At 43.7% G+C, this 17,655-nt stretch overlaps 1 protein-coding gene across 5 annotated transcripts in view; it reads right to left on the bottom strand.

Moving 5' to 3' along the window:
• EBF1 (EBF transcription factor 1) overlaps positions 1–17,655 on the bottom strand; it is a 553,072-nt gene that overhangs the window by 163,042 nt on the left and 372,375 nt on the right. For 3 of the 5 annotated variants that reach the window (XM_060240230.1, XM_060240234.1, XM_060240231.1), the window contains exon 8: positions 10,003–10,144. In XM_060240230.1, coding sequence (XP_060096213.1) covers positions 10,003–10,144 — 142 coding nt within the window. The remainder of the gene's footprint in view (positions 1–10,002; positions 10,145–17,655) is intronic. The other 2 variants (XM_060240232.1, XM_060240233.1) reach the window with 1 other exon arrangement.

Genomic DNA, 17,655 nt, shown 5'->3' with positions numbered 1-17,655 from the left:
CCACTCTTTGCAAATCTTTAATTTTCTTATCTCCAGTTTCTGGCATCATACAAGGCTTTGAATTATTGTCTCGCTCCCCCATACAATTTAGTTTAAAGCCCTCCTTATTAGGTTAGCAAGGCTGTTACCAAACACCCTTTTCCCTACCGCCTTAAGGTGCAAACCATCTCCCAATAGAAGACCACCATCTCAAAAGTTTATGCCATGGTCCAGAAATCTGAATCTTTCCTTGACGACAGAATCAACATAGCCAGTCGTTTATTTGAAGTATTCTTCTTTCTCATCGTAGGTCATGGCCTTCAACAGGAAGCACTGACGAGAACACAACCTGTGCGCCCAGCTCCTTCACCTTCTGACCAAGAGCCACATAGTCTTTTCTAATATGTTCAGGGCTATGACGGGCAGCATCATTCGTTCCCACATGGATCAGCACGAAAGGATAGTAATCCGTGGGCTTGATAAATCTTCCAATCCTTTCTGTCACATGCTGGATGCGTGCACCAGGCAGACAGCAGACCTCTCGGGATGACAAATCCCGTTGGCACACTTTGGGATCCACCCCTTTGAGCAAGGAATCTCCAGTTACCACCACCTTCCTCTTCCTATATTGGGGAGCAGAAGCTCCAGGCTTCTTATCCACAGGATCCTGAGAAACTTTCTTCAAGCTTCATGGAGGTTGGGGAAGTAGCCCTTGTTCCAATGGCTCAGAATCAGTTAGTGTGAGGAGATCCTGGAACCTATTGCTGAGCAGCAGGGGCTCAGAACATCTCCTGATTTTCATTCTCCTTTGGGTTACATTTTTCCAGGAACCCTTCACCTGTGTTGAGATACTGTTTCCTCTCCCTCCTCTTGTCCTTTCAAGAGCTCCTCATACGTTTTGTTAAGAAAATCCTCATTTTCCTTTATACACTGCAGCGTGGACAATCATGCCTCCAGTCCCTGTATCTTTTCCTCCAGCAGGGCCACTAACTTACAGTTGCTGCAAGTATAATTCGTGCTACTCTCAGGTAGAAATACAAACATCCCACAGTCTTTACACATCACTGCCTCTGCTCCCTCACCAGCCATACTGCTGCAATCCATTTCAAAATTTTCTTTATCTTCACTTCTCTTTAAATCTCACTACCAACTGCCACTTGAAACTACTTTTGAGTAACTACCCACCTTTCTACAGAACCCCCAGGCTAGACCCCCAGGCTAATAGCCAAAGGCCAATATACTCAGGCCAAGAGCCACAGGCTCGCACCTCTAGCAAGGATGAGCCTTGCAAATTAAAGGCTCAAGCCCCCACCCACCTCTGATTCAACAGCCAGAGAACAGCAGAGGGTGGGGCCAGCAATTACTCCCAGGCAAACAAGCTCTCCTCACTCAGCAACAGCTACACAAAAGACACACAAAAGCAATCAGAAACCCCTCTCCAGCAGGCACCAAGCACTCCACAGTTACCTCCCACAGCAACCCTAGGTAATGCTCCCCAGCGGTTTTAGAAAAGATCAGACTGCCATAGATCAGACTGCCATACTACAATTCGAATCACTCTGAGGTGAAACCACCTTCTGCCGTCCACACAATGGCACCATGCAGTTCTTTTCCCCTCCACTATTATGCGCACGTGTGCATTATGCACATGTGCATATTATGCACATGCATGTATTATGCACATGCGTCCATATGCGCATAGGTTAAAACATTATGTGGTTATGCGCATATTGCGAAGTAGTAAAAAAAATGGTGACTAAACTGGATGTCTAAGGCTCCTTTTGCTCTGGGACAGCCTTCAGACATCCAGAAGTTGGTTAATATCGCAGCAGAACTATCCAGATGGATAAAACTACGAGGTGAAACCGGAGAACTCAAAAAACACCGGAAAGGAGAGGGTAACAAAAAAATCTGGTTCCAAGAAGGATGGGGGGAAGGGCTACCACGAGTTAATACCGAGAGGCAGATGTTGCTGTCTGATCAGCCACTTTAAATCCGGAAGGAAACAGCAGTGACATCTGATTATACTGTGCATCTGAACAGGGCCTTTTAGCAGACCCTGGCCAGGAAAAAAATTCTTCAAGGCTTCAAACACTGGAGCAAGAGCAAATGACATTTTACATTTCTTGATAAGTTGGGTCAAGGTTCTGCCCTGTTTTCCCACACCTAACTGGCTTTCTCTGCATTAGGGTTGCCAAGTCCAATTCAAGAAATATCTGGGGACTTTGGGGGTGGAGCCAGGAGACTTTGGGGGTGGAGCCAGGAGACTTTGGGGCGGAGCCAGGAACAAGAGTGTGACAAGCATAATTGAACTCCAAGAGAGTTCTGGCCATCACATTTAAAGGGACAGCACACCTTTTTAAATGTCTTCCTTCCATAGGAAATAATGAAGGATAAGGGCACCTTCTTTTGGGGCTCATAGAATTGGACCCCCTGGTCCAATCGTTTTGAAATTTGGGGGATACTTTGGGGAGAGGCACTAGATACTATATTGAAAATTTGGTGCCTCTACCTCAAAAAACAGCTCCCCCAGAGCCCCCGAAACCTCCAGATCAATTCCCCATTATACCCTATGAGAAGACGTTTCCCTCTCCACCCCCTCCCCCCCCGCCCCCCCCCCTTTCTGGGAAATCTGATGCAGGAGACAGAACTCACTCACCTCCGGAGGTGCAAAGGCACATGGTCCTTTGGGGGCGAGGCTGGGCTCCCCTCCCTTCACCGGCCAGCTGACTGGGGGCGGGAAGCAGCCTGAGAAAACGGAAGAGCTCTGGCTGCTGCGATCGGGGCTGGGTGCGAAGGGCTGCCGTTCTCCTCCTCCCCTCCCCCCCCCGCTTTCCCTTTTATGGCCAGCGGGGGGAGGAGGCTCCAAATCGGGAGTCTCCAGGCCTACCGGGGGATTTGGGACCCCTACTCTGCATTCACACACAACAGCTGCAGGAAAAGGTATTTTTAAAGTCCTTAGAATCCTGAGTGGGCTCAAGACATGCAGCTCGAAAGATGCACAAATACTCCTCACTGACTATTTTGGCATAGGAAAAAGGGGGGGCAGGGGCACATCCACCCCTCAGGCCATCATCCCCAGTCAAATTAGAGTTCTGGTGGTTTTAAAAAAAGCTTCCCACCGGCTAATGTGTCATTGCAGGGAAGGTGAGTTTGCTCCAAGGAGCCCAGACCCAGCTCATCAGAAAAGCAATCTGTAGTTTGGTTCCCACATTTTCTCTCTATGTAGCCTTTTTTTGCCGAACAAGAATACTAGCAGCTGGTTACAAGGGCAATTTGTATTGAAGGAAAATACATAGCTGCTTTTACATGAATTAAATATATTATGAAATCTCAGAGCTAAACCAGACTAGATTTTTAGACTTCTGTGACCAGATATTTTTTTAAAAAGCAGTCATTAGGCACATGGAGCCCTGATTTGGACCAGGTCCATAATGGGGAGACAAGAGAGGTTAAGCCTTCCCCTGCCTCGTTTCCTTTACAGGGAGCTGTGGGTTTTTTTGCTCTAGCAAGCAACAAAAGAAGAAAAATAGCAAAACAAACAAACAAAAATCCTCCACTTTCTGAAGTGTCAGTCTCAGAAATTTCATCTGGTTTGGCCCTCAGATACTTAATCAATGTTTCATTCAACACACAGAGAGATTATCCTTCCTCATCACTGATTTCTTCCATCTCATCTGGTATGGTGTAAGGCATCCTCTGCCTCTGTCACATTTTAATCTGCACTGCCCTGTCTGAAAACAAATGTTTGCCACTTTCATTTCAGGGGAAGCACTAGACCCCTGTCTCTAATTTCCTAGTTAGCAAATCAAACTTCCAGTCATCAAGGATGAAAAGGGCGGGGGGGGGGAGCCTTTGCCTCTGTCTATAGTCTCTTTTCCCCAATCTCCGTACTATCAAAAAGAAAAAGATTATCTAGTTCCCAGCCAGCAGGCATAATCTCAGGGAATAAAACACATCACACAAAGAGGACTGAAGTTTGTAAAGGTTCAGAAAACCCTCCCAAATAGGGTTGCCAATCCCCAGGTGGGGGCAGGGGATCCCCCGGTTTGGAGACCCTCCCCCCGCTTCACGGTCCTCAGAAAGTGGGAGGAGGGGAGGGAAATGACTGCTGGGAACTCTATTATTCCCTATGGAGATTTATTCCCATAGAAAATCATAGAGAATTAATCTGCGGGTATCTGAGGCTCTGGGGGGGGGGGTCTGTGTTTTGTGGTAGAGGCACAAAATTTTCAGTATAGCATCTAGTGCCTCTCCCCAAAGTACCCCCCAAGTTTCAAAAGGATTGGACCAGGGGGTCCAATTCTATGAGCCCCAAAAGAAGGTTTCCCTATCCATTATTTCCTATGGAAGGAAGGAATTGAAAAGGTGTGCCGTCCCTTTAAATGTGATGTCCAGAACTCCCTTTGGAGTTCAATTATGCTTGTCACAGCCTTGATCTTGGCTCCACCCCCGAAGTCCCCTGGCTCCACTCCCAAAGTCCCCAGATATTTCTTGAATTGGACTTGACAACCCTACTCCCAAATTAAAATAAAAAAATTACAGATGGATTATTTATATTAACACTGTCAAAAAGTTAATGATATTCAGATAGTGATTTTGTTTAATCATTATCAAACTGCACATCCCAAGTTGGAAGATATGCTGCCTGGTCCTATGTGCATTTATTCAAAAGGAAGCCCTGAAGATTTCAAATAAATTTAATCTTAACAAATTGGGCACAGGATTGCAGCTTTGAATTTAGAAACCTTGTCCCGCTTTTTATAAACAAGTTGATGTGGCACAGAAAAGGCTTTTGTATGCCACACATAGATCCCACCTTTTGGGACAGCCTTCTATCTATACGTTGCATGCTCTGAAAGCTACTAAATCAGTGGGAAATCTTCCAATGGTCTTTCAATCTGGGATTATTAGACAGTAATCTCTTGAAAAGGTGAGCATATGCCAACACACAAATGAATGTGAAAAGTTTGAAGAGAGGGGAAAGAGAGCAAAAGAAAAGAAAAGGCAAAGAAAGGCAATAAGTTAATGTCATTTTTAGAAAATAATTGTTGATGTGCATGATGTGTTGTTGACTAATGCAGCCAAAATTTTAATTCCCCCTACTCATTATGTCAAATCATTAAAGTATGGGAAATATTTACAGTAAATAGTTTTACTCCAAATAGCTTTGGAGAGAAAGTTTGGGGTATAAATGAAGTAAATAAGCAAATACACGAGAACAGGAATATTTCCAATGTAATGAATTCAATGATTTCCTAATAACTGGCAGATGTTCATGCAGCCTTTTTGAAAGACAGGGAGAATCATAGACTATTCTTCAAAACCAAAAAACAGTGGTTTTGTGGGAAAGGGGAATCCTAGAGGATCTCAGATGAATGGAAATATAAACTTGGGGTGCTTTTTCTTCTCACTAATTAATAAAATAACAATTTGCACATTCTTCAATAAAATCAAGCAAAAGTTATGATAGTGGTTTGTTTATTAAATTAAATTGTTGGCAGGGATGGAATAAGATCTATAGTATGAATTATAGCATAAAATGGCTCATGGCCAACATGAAAAGTTTAGCTAAATAAATACAGATGTAAGTTATATTTATATAATAAGAGACACTGCTGAGCTAAGAATTTTAGGTTAGAAAGTGCAAATATGTGGCCCTGGTTCATTATGGATTTACCACATGTCCAATACTGGTGTCATTAACATTGTGGGGAAACTATTTTACATATATGCAAATTAAATTGGTGGAAGAGGGACTGTAACCTAATACTGGGCAAACAATAATTTTTATTCATCACTGACTCATTTAATTATGTAAAAACACACATTCACCCTACAGGGTTGGGTTCCCCCCCCCCCCCGGGGTGGTATTTAGTTTCCTTGAGGTTAATTTCAGCTGGCTTCTTTTGAAACTAACCAATCACCCAAAGCCTGTGGTGTGTTTGTGTGTGGGGGCTTTTATTCACACATATTATCTTCAGTGGGGATTGAAGGGGTTCAGAACCATAGACAATTAAATATTTGCATTCTGGAAAAGACTTATCATACCAAAGACCCTGGATAAACCTCTCCACAGTTTTTCACCAAACTATAATTTGATTAAGTTTATTACTTATCAGTTTTGAAGGCAAGGTTCACAAATGGCAGTTACAAGAAACTATTAATATCTACTCAAAAGAAAGCCCCACAAGACTTATTGCACAAAGCTGTGGTATTAGAACTAAGTTTACACAAAATTTGGATAACAAATATTCCACATGGCAGAAAAAAAATTGGGGGGGGGGGCGTTCTCTCAAAGGCATAGATAAACAGTACTGAGTTGCTCAAAAGACCATCTTAATACTTTTGAGGGCATGAAAGTTCAAAAAAATATTGTTTTTTATAATATTACTATAATAAAGTACATATCTCTAGTATTATAAACCCCTGACAATAGGCTTGCCAATCCCCAGGTCCCAGCAGGGGTTTTTCCACTTTCCCAGGCTCCTTCCCGCCCCCAGTCAGCTGGTCGGTGGGGGGAAAGTCCCGCCTTCCAGAGGACCATGTGCCTTTCTACCTCCGGAGGCTTCAGGCTCTGATTGAAAGGCTTCCTCTTGGGATGGTGTGTCTGTGTTACTTGGAAGAAGTTGGCAGCAACTCGTGAGTAGAGAGGCCAATTCCTCGCTTCAGAGTCACCAGAAACGGGGGGAGGGGGAGGGAAACGTCTGCTCAGCACTTCATTATTCCCTATGCGGAGATCAATTCTCATAGGGTATAATGGGGAATTGATTTGGAGGTTTCAGGAGCTCTGGGGGAGCTGTTTTTTGAGGTAGAGGCACCAAATTTTCAGTATAGTATCTAGTGCTTCTTCCCAAAGTACCCCCCCCCCCAAGTTTCAAAATGATTGGACCAGGGGGTCCAATTCTATGAGCCCCAAAAGAAGGTGCCCCTATCTTTCATTATTTCCTATGGAAGGAAGACATTTAAAAAGATGTGCTGTCCCTTTAAATGTGATGGCCAGAACTCCCTTGGAGTTCAATTATGCTTGTCACACCCTTGTTCCTGGCTCCACCCCCAATGTCTCCTGGCTCCACCCCCAAATTCCCCAGATATTTCTTGAATTGGACTTGGCAACCCTACCTGACAATATTTTTAGGCTTTCTTCTGGAACGGTGATGGCTAATGATCTCTTATTTAAAATGTTACATTTGTATCAGTCACATGGGATTTTAATGACAGCTAACAGTATAGCATGGCTTGTAATAAAAGCAGGAAAATTATTTTCGTAAAACACAACTGCCAAGATTCACATATGGAAGCATGTTTCAATTTGCAGATCAGTTCTACCACAAAAGACTGTCATGGGAAAAAGGGAAATTCTGACCTCAGCACCTAGTGTGCATACATGATTTATTTATTTAGATTATTTCAAAGCCATTTCTTCTCAGAGGCTGTTCAAGGCTGTTTACAGAGTAAGATATTCATCAGAGATAGTTGGCTTCAACTTACTGGGAATGGGCCAGTTTCCTGGAAGAGATGCAGAAGTCAAGGGCAATCAAGATAAATCCTCAGTCTCAATGCTGGCAGCTCCATGGGGTTGCTCAACTCAGACCTTGCCAATAGCAAAGATTTATTCATTGCATCTTCCCATTTTGCAACTATCCTGGTCTGGGCCAAATGGCTTTGTACTCAGGTCAGGCTGTAGCTATGGAGGGGCTGTGGGGGTCCCACCCCAACTTCTGGGCAGGGCCCCCCCCTCAGAGCCCCCCACCTGCAGCCTTCCCTCCCTGCTGCTCTGTGGCCTCCACCACCACTTGAGAGCCCACGCAAGAGCAGTGTGCAGAAGCAGCCATCTGCCTACCTGTGCCATTTAAAGGCCCTGCTGATCAGCTGATTGTCAGGCCCTTTAAATCACACAGAAAAGCCATCAGCTGCTCCTCGCATGGGATTTGAATAGCAGGACCTCAAGTGGCAGCGGAGGCAGGGATGGACAATAGATTTTTTTGTCCCTGAATGCAGTGCTCTCCGGGGAACGTGTGGAGAAAGGCGGTTCCGCAGATAGACAGGACCCTGACCATAAAGGGCTTTAAAGGTCAATACCAAAACCTTGAAACAGACTCGGAACACAATAGGTAGCCAGTGCATCTCTCTCAGCATTGGCCAAATGTGCTCCCACTGGGGGAGCCCCATTAACAGTCGTGCTGCAGCATTCTGCACTAGCTGTAGTTTCCGAGTCAGCGCCAAGGGTAGCCCCATGTAGAGAGCATTACAGTGATCTATTCTTGAGGTGACCATAGCATGGATCACCATTGCTAAGTTGTTGCGCTCCAGGAAAGGGGCCAATTGCCGCACCCGCCGAAGATGAAAAAAGGTGGATCTAGTAGTGGCTGCTACTTTGGCTTCCATTGTAAGAGAGGACTCCAGGAGCACACCTAAGCTTTTGACCTTAGGGGCCAGTATTAGTTATACCCCGTCAAGAGCCGGCAGAGAGATCTCCCCCCCTGGACCACCCCGGCTCAGGTAAAGAACCTCCGTCTTCATCGGATTCAGCTTCAACTGACTCAGCCTGAGCCAAGATGCTACGGCTTGAAGAGTCAGGTCTACATTTTTCCTGGGTACAGTTGGACTGACCACCCATCAATAGCTAGAGCTGGGTATCGTCTGCTTATTGGTGACATCCCAACCCATACCTCCTGACAATCTGGGCAAGGGGGTGCATATAGATGTTAAATAACATCGGGGACAGAATTGCACCCTTTGGCACACCACATATAAGTGGGTGCCTTCAGGATGATTCCTCCCCTATCACCACCCTTTGTCCCCGATCTTGGAGAAAAGAGGCTAACCATTGTAAGGCAGACCCCTAAATCCCCATGTCGGCAAGGTGGCTAGTCAGTAGCTGATGGTCAACTGTATCAAATGTGGCTGACAGATCTAATAATAACAGCACCGCTGAGCCACCCCAATCCAGATGTCTCATGAGGTCATCTATGAGGGCAACCAGAACCGTCTCCATTCCATGACCTGGTCAAAAGCCGGACTGGAATGGATCCAGTGCGGAAGTGTCATCCTGGAATCCCTGTAGCTGAGTTGCCACCGCCCGCTCTATAACCTTACCCAAAAAGGGAACGTTTGATACTGGCCGATAGTTTGCCAATACAGCCGGATCTGCAGATGGTTTTTTCAAGAGGGGATGGACCACAGCCTCTTTAAGAGGTGTGGGAAAGATCTCTTCTACCAGGGATCTGTTGACAATACCCTGTAGTGGCTCACGTAACATGATCTACCAGGAACAGTGAAATTCAACAACATAAGGAAAAAAGGAATAAGAAACAAATTATCCCAATCCTTAGACACAACATGTAAGCATGTCTTATGCCTGTATGAAAAGGATCTAATTTTCTATGCACAGAAGCACAAATGTTTAACAGGAAAAGGGAATTCCTGACCTCTACCACTTAGTTTTGTTGTAAGTAACACACAGGGTGAAAGTGTTATGTATTTCTTAAAAAATGACCATTTTGTTCTAGCCTGTTTTTGAAAACACAAGGATGGATTCACACAACCATACATTTCATGTCACCACTGCAACTATCATGCAACAGTCATCTATTAAGGTCATTATGTGCCAGAATCAGGAGTTCCACATTCTCTCCTATAGTCTGGGAATCTCCAAGTGCACTTGGAACATCCTACGATAACAAATGAAATTTGGGCAAACAGTGTGCACACTGGAATGCCACAGATTTTACTCACAGTTTGTTCAAATAAATGAACACAAACCATAAATTTGGGAAGTCTGGGAAACATTCCCACAACCTGCTTATTAGCCAATATCAATTTCTGAACGGGTGATATGAGACCACCCAAATGCAGTTGAGAATACTGCATCAGCTTTTGGCCCCATACTGCTTTAAATAAAAGAAAAAATTAATCTGACCCCCTAACCCTTTGATCCTTCTAGGACAACTAGCAATAAAAACCCCCACAAGATATTGAGTTCAGATAAAGAAACAATGGCAACCAACAAAAAATGCCTACCATGTTCCAGATAAGAAGGCGTACCTTCCGAAGGATCAAGCCTTCGAGCCCTCCGCCCGTGTTTGGAGTTGTTGTGTACAAACATGTTATCTGATACTGCCAAGACATGACCATCCACGTTGACTGTTGTAGATACCACAACCTACAAGTAGAACAGCAATACAAGGGAAGCCTTTAATACAATTTTAAAATGAAATAGGCACAGAGTGTAATAAACTCGGAACCTTAAATAACAGCTGGGAACTGCAGAAAATTGCACTGCTATTTCACATAATAACTAGTGCTTAGATTGTACAACTCTAACAAGAGGTGCTATTGATGAGTGGGTCTTTGGCATCATAAGCTTTTGATGTCGTTTTAAGTCAAATTGCACAGTTTGTAGCTGTATGGCAGAATGCGTACTGCTAACCATCATTTTAACAAGGAAAGCTTTATCAACATTTTTTTAAGGAACACGCTTATTTTACCCAACATCATCCTCTAGTATGCACACCAGAGTAGATAAAGCGGTTGTCGCTGCAAATGAGAACTGATTCAAAAAGAACAGAAAAGCAGAAGTGTAAAATGTAAAGTTGGGCTGAAAGCAGCTACATGCATCACACTGTTACAGCTATAGCTTTCAGGGGTGTTTGCACATCTGCAAAATTCTCCAGAAAAGGGTTCAGTCATCATGGGTAAGGCATTTTGAAACTGAAATGAATATTGCTTTTCAAATGCAAATAGACATTTAATGTGACAAATAATAAAATTTGAATTCATGCACTTTGTGAATGTTAACAACTGAATTCACACACTTGGCGAATGTTAAACAACTGAAAACAGAGATGGCAAGTTTTTGCTGCAATTTGTAGGATACATGGAATTACATATTTACAGAATCTAACAAATTCACAAATACAGATTGCAAATGAACAACTTCTCAGCTGTCAAATTCTCCAGCAAATTTCAAACACATGTCAGATTTGCAACCAGATACCTGAAACAAGTGTAACTGAAACAACTTCTTTTATGTAAGTGACAGTGAGGTACTTTAAAAAGATTTTAAAATAATAAGATGAAGATGCTAAGTGTGTGTGGGAGAGATGCAGCTGTTAGAAAACATCTAATGACATGGTTGCTCCTTCAACAATTCACGCTTATGGTTAGCGATTATGAACCTCATTACCTGGAAAGCCCAATTCTATCCTTGACTTTACTTGAGTTCCAGTGTCATCCTATGTGAGGTAAATGAGGCAAAATTGGGATAGCTTTGGCTTTGTTGACCCTAAATACAAGGAAAAACTTCTGGCTAGTCTGAAACTACACTATTATCAGGCATTCAAGATCCTATTCATCCCTCCCCCGCAGTTGCTTCTTTAAGAAATTTACTAAAATAATATTTAGTTTAGTTTTTAGTTTATTTGATTTATATTTTTATGCTTTTATGATTTAGTGAAGGCTTCTTGCCGATGGAATCAGCTTCTTCCTGAATTAACAAGAACCCATAGTCTACAGCCAGATTCCCCAACAGAATGCCTCCCATTACTTCCCTGTTACCTGCTGAGCCTCCCCCAAAGTGGATGGTGTCACTGTAAAGCAGGGCTTGTTATTGGCTGCCTTCATTCCAATGCAAGGGTTTTCCATGACAGTAATAGAAGCTGCAGCCACTGGAGGATCACAGGACTGGTAAGCACCCAGACTTATGTTCCAATCCCCCTTCATATTTTACCCTCTTTAAAAATCACCTTCCTCCCCGCCCCCCATCCAGGCTTTCCTTTATATCTTTATATTCACCAATCTATTTCCAGACCGGCAGCCAGAAAATTATCAGGAGGGCATGCCCTGACTTGTGACCCGCTCAGACAGGTGTATTGTGACAGTGTCACATGACACCTGCAGTAAGTTCCTCCCCTACCAACTTGCCTTCTTGTGAGGCACCCAAGCTCTTCCACTACTATCCTACTTCACCTGACTCGCCACTAGGTCAGCCATCTGCATGGCACTGGCACTGCCCAGGTGGTCCCTCAGGGGCTGCCACAGTGGCACCTTCTGAGCCCCAGCAGCAGCTAGGAGCAGCCAGGCCAGGCCAGGCCAGCCCAGCTGCTCATGTCTCTCAGGGACAGGAAGGCCACACCACACCTGCTGGATGGAGCTGCCTTTTAAACAGCCAGCAGATGCCTGGAGCTCCACATACCCTCGCTGGCTGTCCAGGGCATTTCAGAGACAGTCATGCTAGGTGGAGGCAAAAGACAGCAGTAGGATCAGGGAGGAGGTGACTGGGGTGGGGTGCATAGCAAATTAGCAAGAGGTAGGTACACTGTCCGCACACCCCTGGCTACAGTATTATTTCTCTCCCTGGCTTTCCTTCATTTCCTTTTATTCCCCTTCTGTGGTTCACTTGCAAAGCAGAGTAGTATTGTGTTTGGCTCTCCAGCTATTTTGAGCTGATGGTCACCACCTCATCTCAAAATTCCAGAGGTACCCACAGGCTCAGAGAGTGGAGACCCCTGATCTACAGGTACCTTCTATCTGATGCATTGAGAAACCACCACTAGTTTGATCAAAACAGTATGAGTATTCAGCAAGAAATTTAATAGCAAAGTTATCAAAAATGCCTAGAGGCCATTTTAATGTCAAAAACACAGTATAGATTTTTAAAAGTACTAAACCCTTATTGCATCATGAGTGGCCATGTTTTCAGAAGAGTGCTCCAGAAATCTGGCTACACATATCCATACTCAATAACAACCATCCTTATTCTGGGTTTTAACATTCATACTAACAAAATTTCTATCTCACTGTCACTCACATTGGTCCTGAGCGTTTTCCACGGCCATAAGCCTCTTTCCCATGAATAGACACTGCCTTCCAAAACTTTGGCTAAAACAATGAGAAGAAATGACCTACACTTCTCCTTATATTAAACAAGGAAGGGGGATTAAAAATTGAAACCCACTGAGATATGTTTATTCATGCGACCTCTTACAACCAAATATAATAATTGTCTGTTAATTGCAGTTTCAGCTCCCACCTCATGCTTCAACATGTGAAACAGCAATCAGCCAGCTCCTGTTTAATCCACCTATTATGTTGACTAATTAACTTTGCTCGACAGTTTATTTCTTCCTCCATTATCAGCCGCTGTCAGCCGCAAGCACAGTGCCGCAAAGGGGGACCTCAGCCCCTTTGATTGATCACCAATAGATTGACATGCAGATTAATTTAATTAGAATCACCTCACTTGAGAAATGAAAGACAATGGCAAGGGGCTAATAGATCTGCTCTTATAATGAGGCAACCCTCCAGAGCCAAGGCAGAGGATTTCTGATTTATTTTGCTGAATTCCCCAGTTGCTCCGAAAGGCTCTTGGTTTAATTGTTCTTGGTATTGAGAGGCTTTAGCCTCTGAAGAGGTGAAATACTTTACAAGGATTGGCAAACATTGCTTCAAGTCTCTGAGGAAGCTGCCAACCCTCTCAAAGTTGTAAGAACAGGGAGGTTTGCTAGCAACACTTCCTTTATACTGCTTGCACTGGGTAAAACATGGGGGAGGAATCAAAACTCTCTAAATAATGCCTGATTAACAACATTATTTAAAATATATTTTTACCATATATCGACAGAAACACTGCTTAATTAACCACTTTGGGCCACACTATTCCTCCGCAGAACCACCAGACTCAATCAAGACTTCAAGGATTGCCTCCATCCATAAGAGCCTGCCCATGATTTAAGATTAGCTGCTAGTGTCCTACCTTGAGTAGTCAGCCTAAAAAGTAGGGTTGCCAACTTCCAGGTGGCACCTGGAGACCTCCTGTTATTATAATAGATCTCCAGATGACCAAGATCAGTTCACCTGGAGAAAAATGACTGCTTTGTCAAGTTCAAGTTAGCCTTTATTGGCATAAAAATATCAGAACAAATTAGTTTAAAAGGGTAAAATAGAACCATTGCATACATATGCATCTGACTGAGCATAAGCATAAATTATTTCTATGTGATCCATTGGCATACCTTTAAAACAGAGTAAAGAAACTTAGCCACCTTTTCAGTTACATTAAATGTAGAACTGTTCAAAAGTCTATAGACCTTAAGTACATCAGAACAATCTACCATGCTAACTAAAACAGAATGTAAATACTTGTGACAAAGTTACTAGTGATGGTCTGATAATTTGTTGTGATATTTTTATGTCATAAAGGCTAATTTGAACTTGAATTTGACTGCTTTGGAGGATGGCATTATACCCTGCAGAGATCCCTCTCCTGCCCAAGCCACACCCTTAGGCTCCACCCCCAAAATCTCCAAGAATTTCCTAACCCAGAGCTGGGAACCCTAAAGTAGGCTTGTGAGATAGCGCTGCTCCAGGGCCGGTGCTAGGGTTTTTGGTGCCCTAGGCAAGCTGCCCACTAGCGCCCCCCCCCCCGAAATTTAAAAAAACAGAGAATTGTAGGAGAAACGAAGAAACTTGAAACTATTTACATTTTTAATTTACAGTTTTTTATTTTAATTTTTTAAAAAAAAAATTGTGAGACTAAGCAATAAAAACTGTGAGAATACTACTTGATCCTTTTAGCTGGAGGTGCCAGGGACAAGACCTTCACATGACCATTTCTACTTGATCCTTTTAGTTGGAGGTGCCAGTGACAAGACCTTGTGCATGTGAGAAAGATGCTCTACAACTGAGCTATGGCTCCCACCCCATGGCTCTGTTAAAATAGAGTAGGAAAGATGAGTGGCAGCATGCAACTTCAACAGGAGCCACTTTTTAGAAACTGTAATTGGCTCTTCTTCAGCTTTTACAATTGGTTAATTTATCCCTGCTGGTCTCCGAGGAGCACACTGTGCAGGCGCTGTCCACTTTTGCAAAACTGTCTGGGCAGTGTCTGCATTCCATAAAGGAAGGAAGGCTCCATGGAGCACACATGCTGCACATGAGGAGAGGGAGTGCCTGGCAGTGCCCCCTAAGCCAGGTGGCACCCTAGGTGGCTGCCTACTTGGCCCACTCCTACACACCAGACATGGCTGTAGCTCCTCTGTCCACTGTTTCAGGTTGCTAATTCCCTCAGGTTCTCTGCAGTCTATTGGCATCAGCCTCAATCCCCCAGAAACTTTTGAAAGTAAAGTGAATTTTGAATAGCATATTTTAAAGAGATGTGTCTTTGACCTCCTCAGATCCTTGCTGCCCTGTCCCATCACCACCCTTTCTCATTCCTTGTCCATCTCCCCAATCTGGAGAACCCAATTATCCTCTATGCTTGCCAGGCCACTATTGGGTGCAACGAATCCCCCACTCCAGGGCCCTTCTTCCGGGTACTGATTAGCTGGCAGGCAGGGAACTTACTGGCAGCAAATGGAGGGCTGAGCTTCGCCTGCCTTGCTGGCCATATAGCAATGTCTTCCGGTGCACACCAGAAGCGATGTTATCATGTTGCCAGCAATGCAGGGCTATTCTGATATTTGGGCAATGTTATCATGTTGCCAGGGCTATTCTAGTATTTGCGCAAAAACTCTATGGTAGAAATGACTTCTACCAGATTTTTTGTCAAAATACCAGAGCATCCCCACACTGCCAGTGATGTGATGATGTCACTTATGGTGCAGGCTGGAAATGACATCACTGGCAATGCTGGCCTATGCACTTTGCATCATTCTCAATGCTGGCTTCTCACTTCGCTCCTGTAGGCCCCACCCTGTAGATTGCTGGGAGTACCTAGCAACCATATTCTCTGGCTTTCTTGAAAAAAGGCAATTATTTTGTAGGTCAGAGCCAAGCTGTTGGGTGATGCCTTTCGGAAATTCAATTACATATCTTTAAAAATTAGATTGCCAGGTCTGGCTTGGAAAATGTCTGGAGATTTGGGGGGTAGCACCTGGGGAAGGTGGAATTTGAGGAAAGAAGGGAGCTTAGCAGGGATGTAATTCAAGGACTTCCATTTCTCCTAGACTGTATGATATACCACCATACAGTTGTCACTTCCTCCAGGAGACCTGATCTCTGTTGACTGGAGATGAGTTGTAAACTCTAAAGACAATGAAGTAAGTTTCTTATGCCAATCAGCAGGGCTTTTTTTTAGTAAAAACACACAGGAACGCCGTTCTGGCTGACTGGCATCAAGGAGTATAGCCTAATATGCAAATAAGTTCCTGCTTGGCTTTTTTCTACAAAAAGCCCTGTGTGAAACAATGGTGATGTCAGGGTGTGTGGCCTAATATGCAAATGAGTTCCTGCTGGGTTTTTTCTTCAGAAAAAGCCCTGCAGGGCTTACTAAACTCTTGTATCTTGCCCTGTTAGGCAGGTATTAGATGCCTGAGAGGGAATGAGTGGGTGTTTTGATACCTAGGGAATAGGGTGGCAGAAGATAAGGGAAGGAAGGCATACCATGGCAATGGGGATCGGAGTGGGGGGAAATTCTGGCATAGTTTCATTTAGAGCTGGAAACCCTATATCTGTGGAATTCTCTGCCAAACAAACTTGTCTGGCCCCCTCACTCCTTGTCTTCCAGGCCTTTTTATTTTGGAAAATGCTCAGAGATGGGTAATCTGATCTCTTGATAAATTTTAATTGCCACTGCTAATGCTGTCATTTGCTGTCCTACTTTTCTATACTCTCTGACTTTACTTACTCTTTTTATCAGCAGACATATGGAAATGTGCTTGCAATTTTTTGTTTTCATTTTTGTAGAACAGCCTTGAATATTAATACACAGCCATATATGTCATTAATCAATCAATAACTGAACATAAAATAACTGATGTCTAGAATGTCATTAGCTGATGTCTCAGTGAATTTTAAATATGGGGATAACCATTCACTTAAGAACATAAGAGAAGCCATGTTAGATCAGGCCAATGGCCCATCCAGTCCAACATTCTGTGTCACACAGCGGCCAAATATATATATATATATATATATATATATATATATATATATATATATATATATATATATATATATATATATATATACACACACACACACACACACACACACACACACACACTGTGGCTAATAGCCACTGATGGACCCCCTCTTGAAGGTGGCCATGCTTGTGGCCGCCATCACCTCCTGTGGCAGTGAATTCCACATGTTAATCACCCTTTGGGTGAAGAAGTACTTCCTTTTATCCGTTTTAACCTGTCTGCTCAGCAATTTCATTGAATGCCCACGAGAAAGGGAGAAAAGTACTTCTTTCTCCACTTTCTCCATCCCATGCATTATCTTGTAAACCTCTATCATGTCACCCCGCAGTCGACGTTTCTCCAAGCTAAAGAGCCCTAAGCGTTTCAACCTTTCTTCATAGGGAAGGTGTTCCAGCCCTTTAATCATTTTAGTTGCTCTTTTCTGAACTTTCTCCAATGCTATAATATCCTTTTTGAGGTGCGGCGACCAGAACTGCACACAGTACAGGGGCATGATCCTGGCTGATTTGTTTTCAATTCCCTTCCTAATAATTCCCAGCATGGCGTTGGCCTTTTTTATTGCAAACGCACACTGTCTTGACATTTTCAGTGAATTATCTACCACGACCCCAAGATCTCTCTCATGGTCAGTCTCTGCCAGTTCACACCCCATCAACTTGTATTTGTAGCTGGGATTCTTGGCCCCAATGTGCATTACTTTGCACTTGGCCACATTGAACCGCATCTGCCACGTTGACGCCCACTCACCCAG

Source organism: Heteronotia binoei, chromosome 5 (assembly GCF_032191835.1).
Source record: "Heteronotia binoei isolate CCM8104 ecotype False Entrance Well chromosome 5, APGP_CSIRO_Hbin_v1, whole genome shotgun sequence".
Classification (NCBI taxonomy): domain Eukaryota; kingdom Metazoa; phylum Chordata; class Lepidosauria; order Squamata; family Gekkonidae; genus Heteronotia; species Heteronotia binoei.
This window is presented reverse-complemented; position numbering and strand designations above follow the sequence as displayed.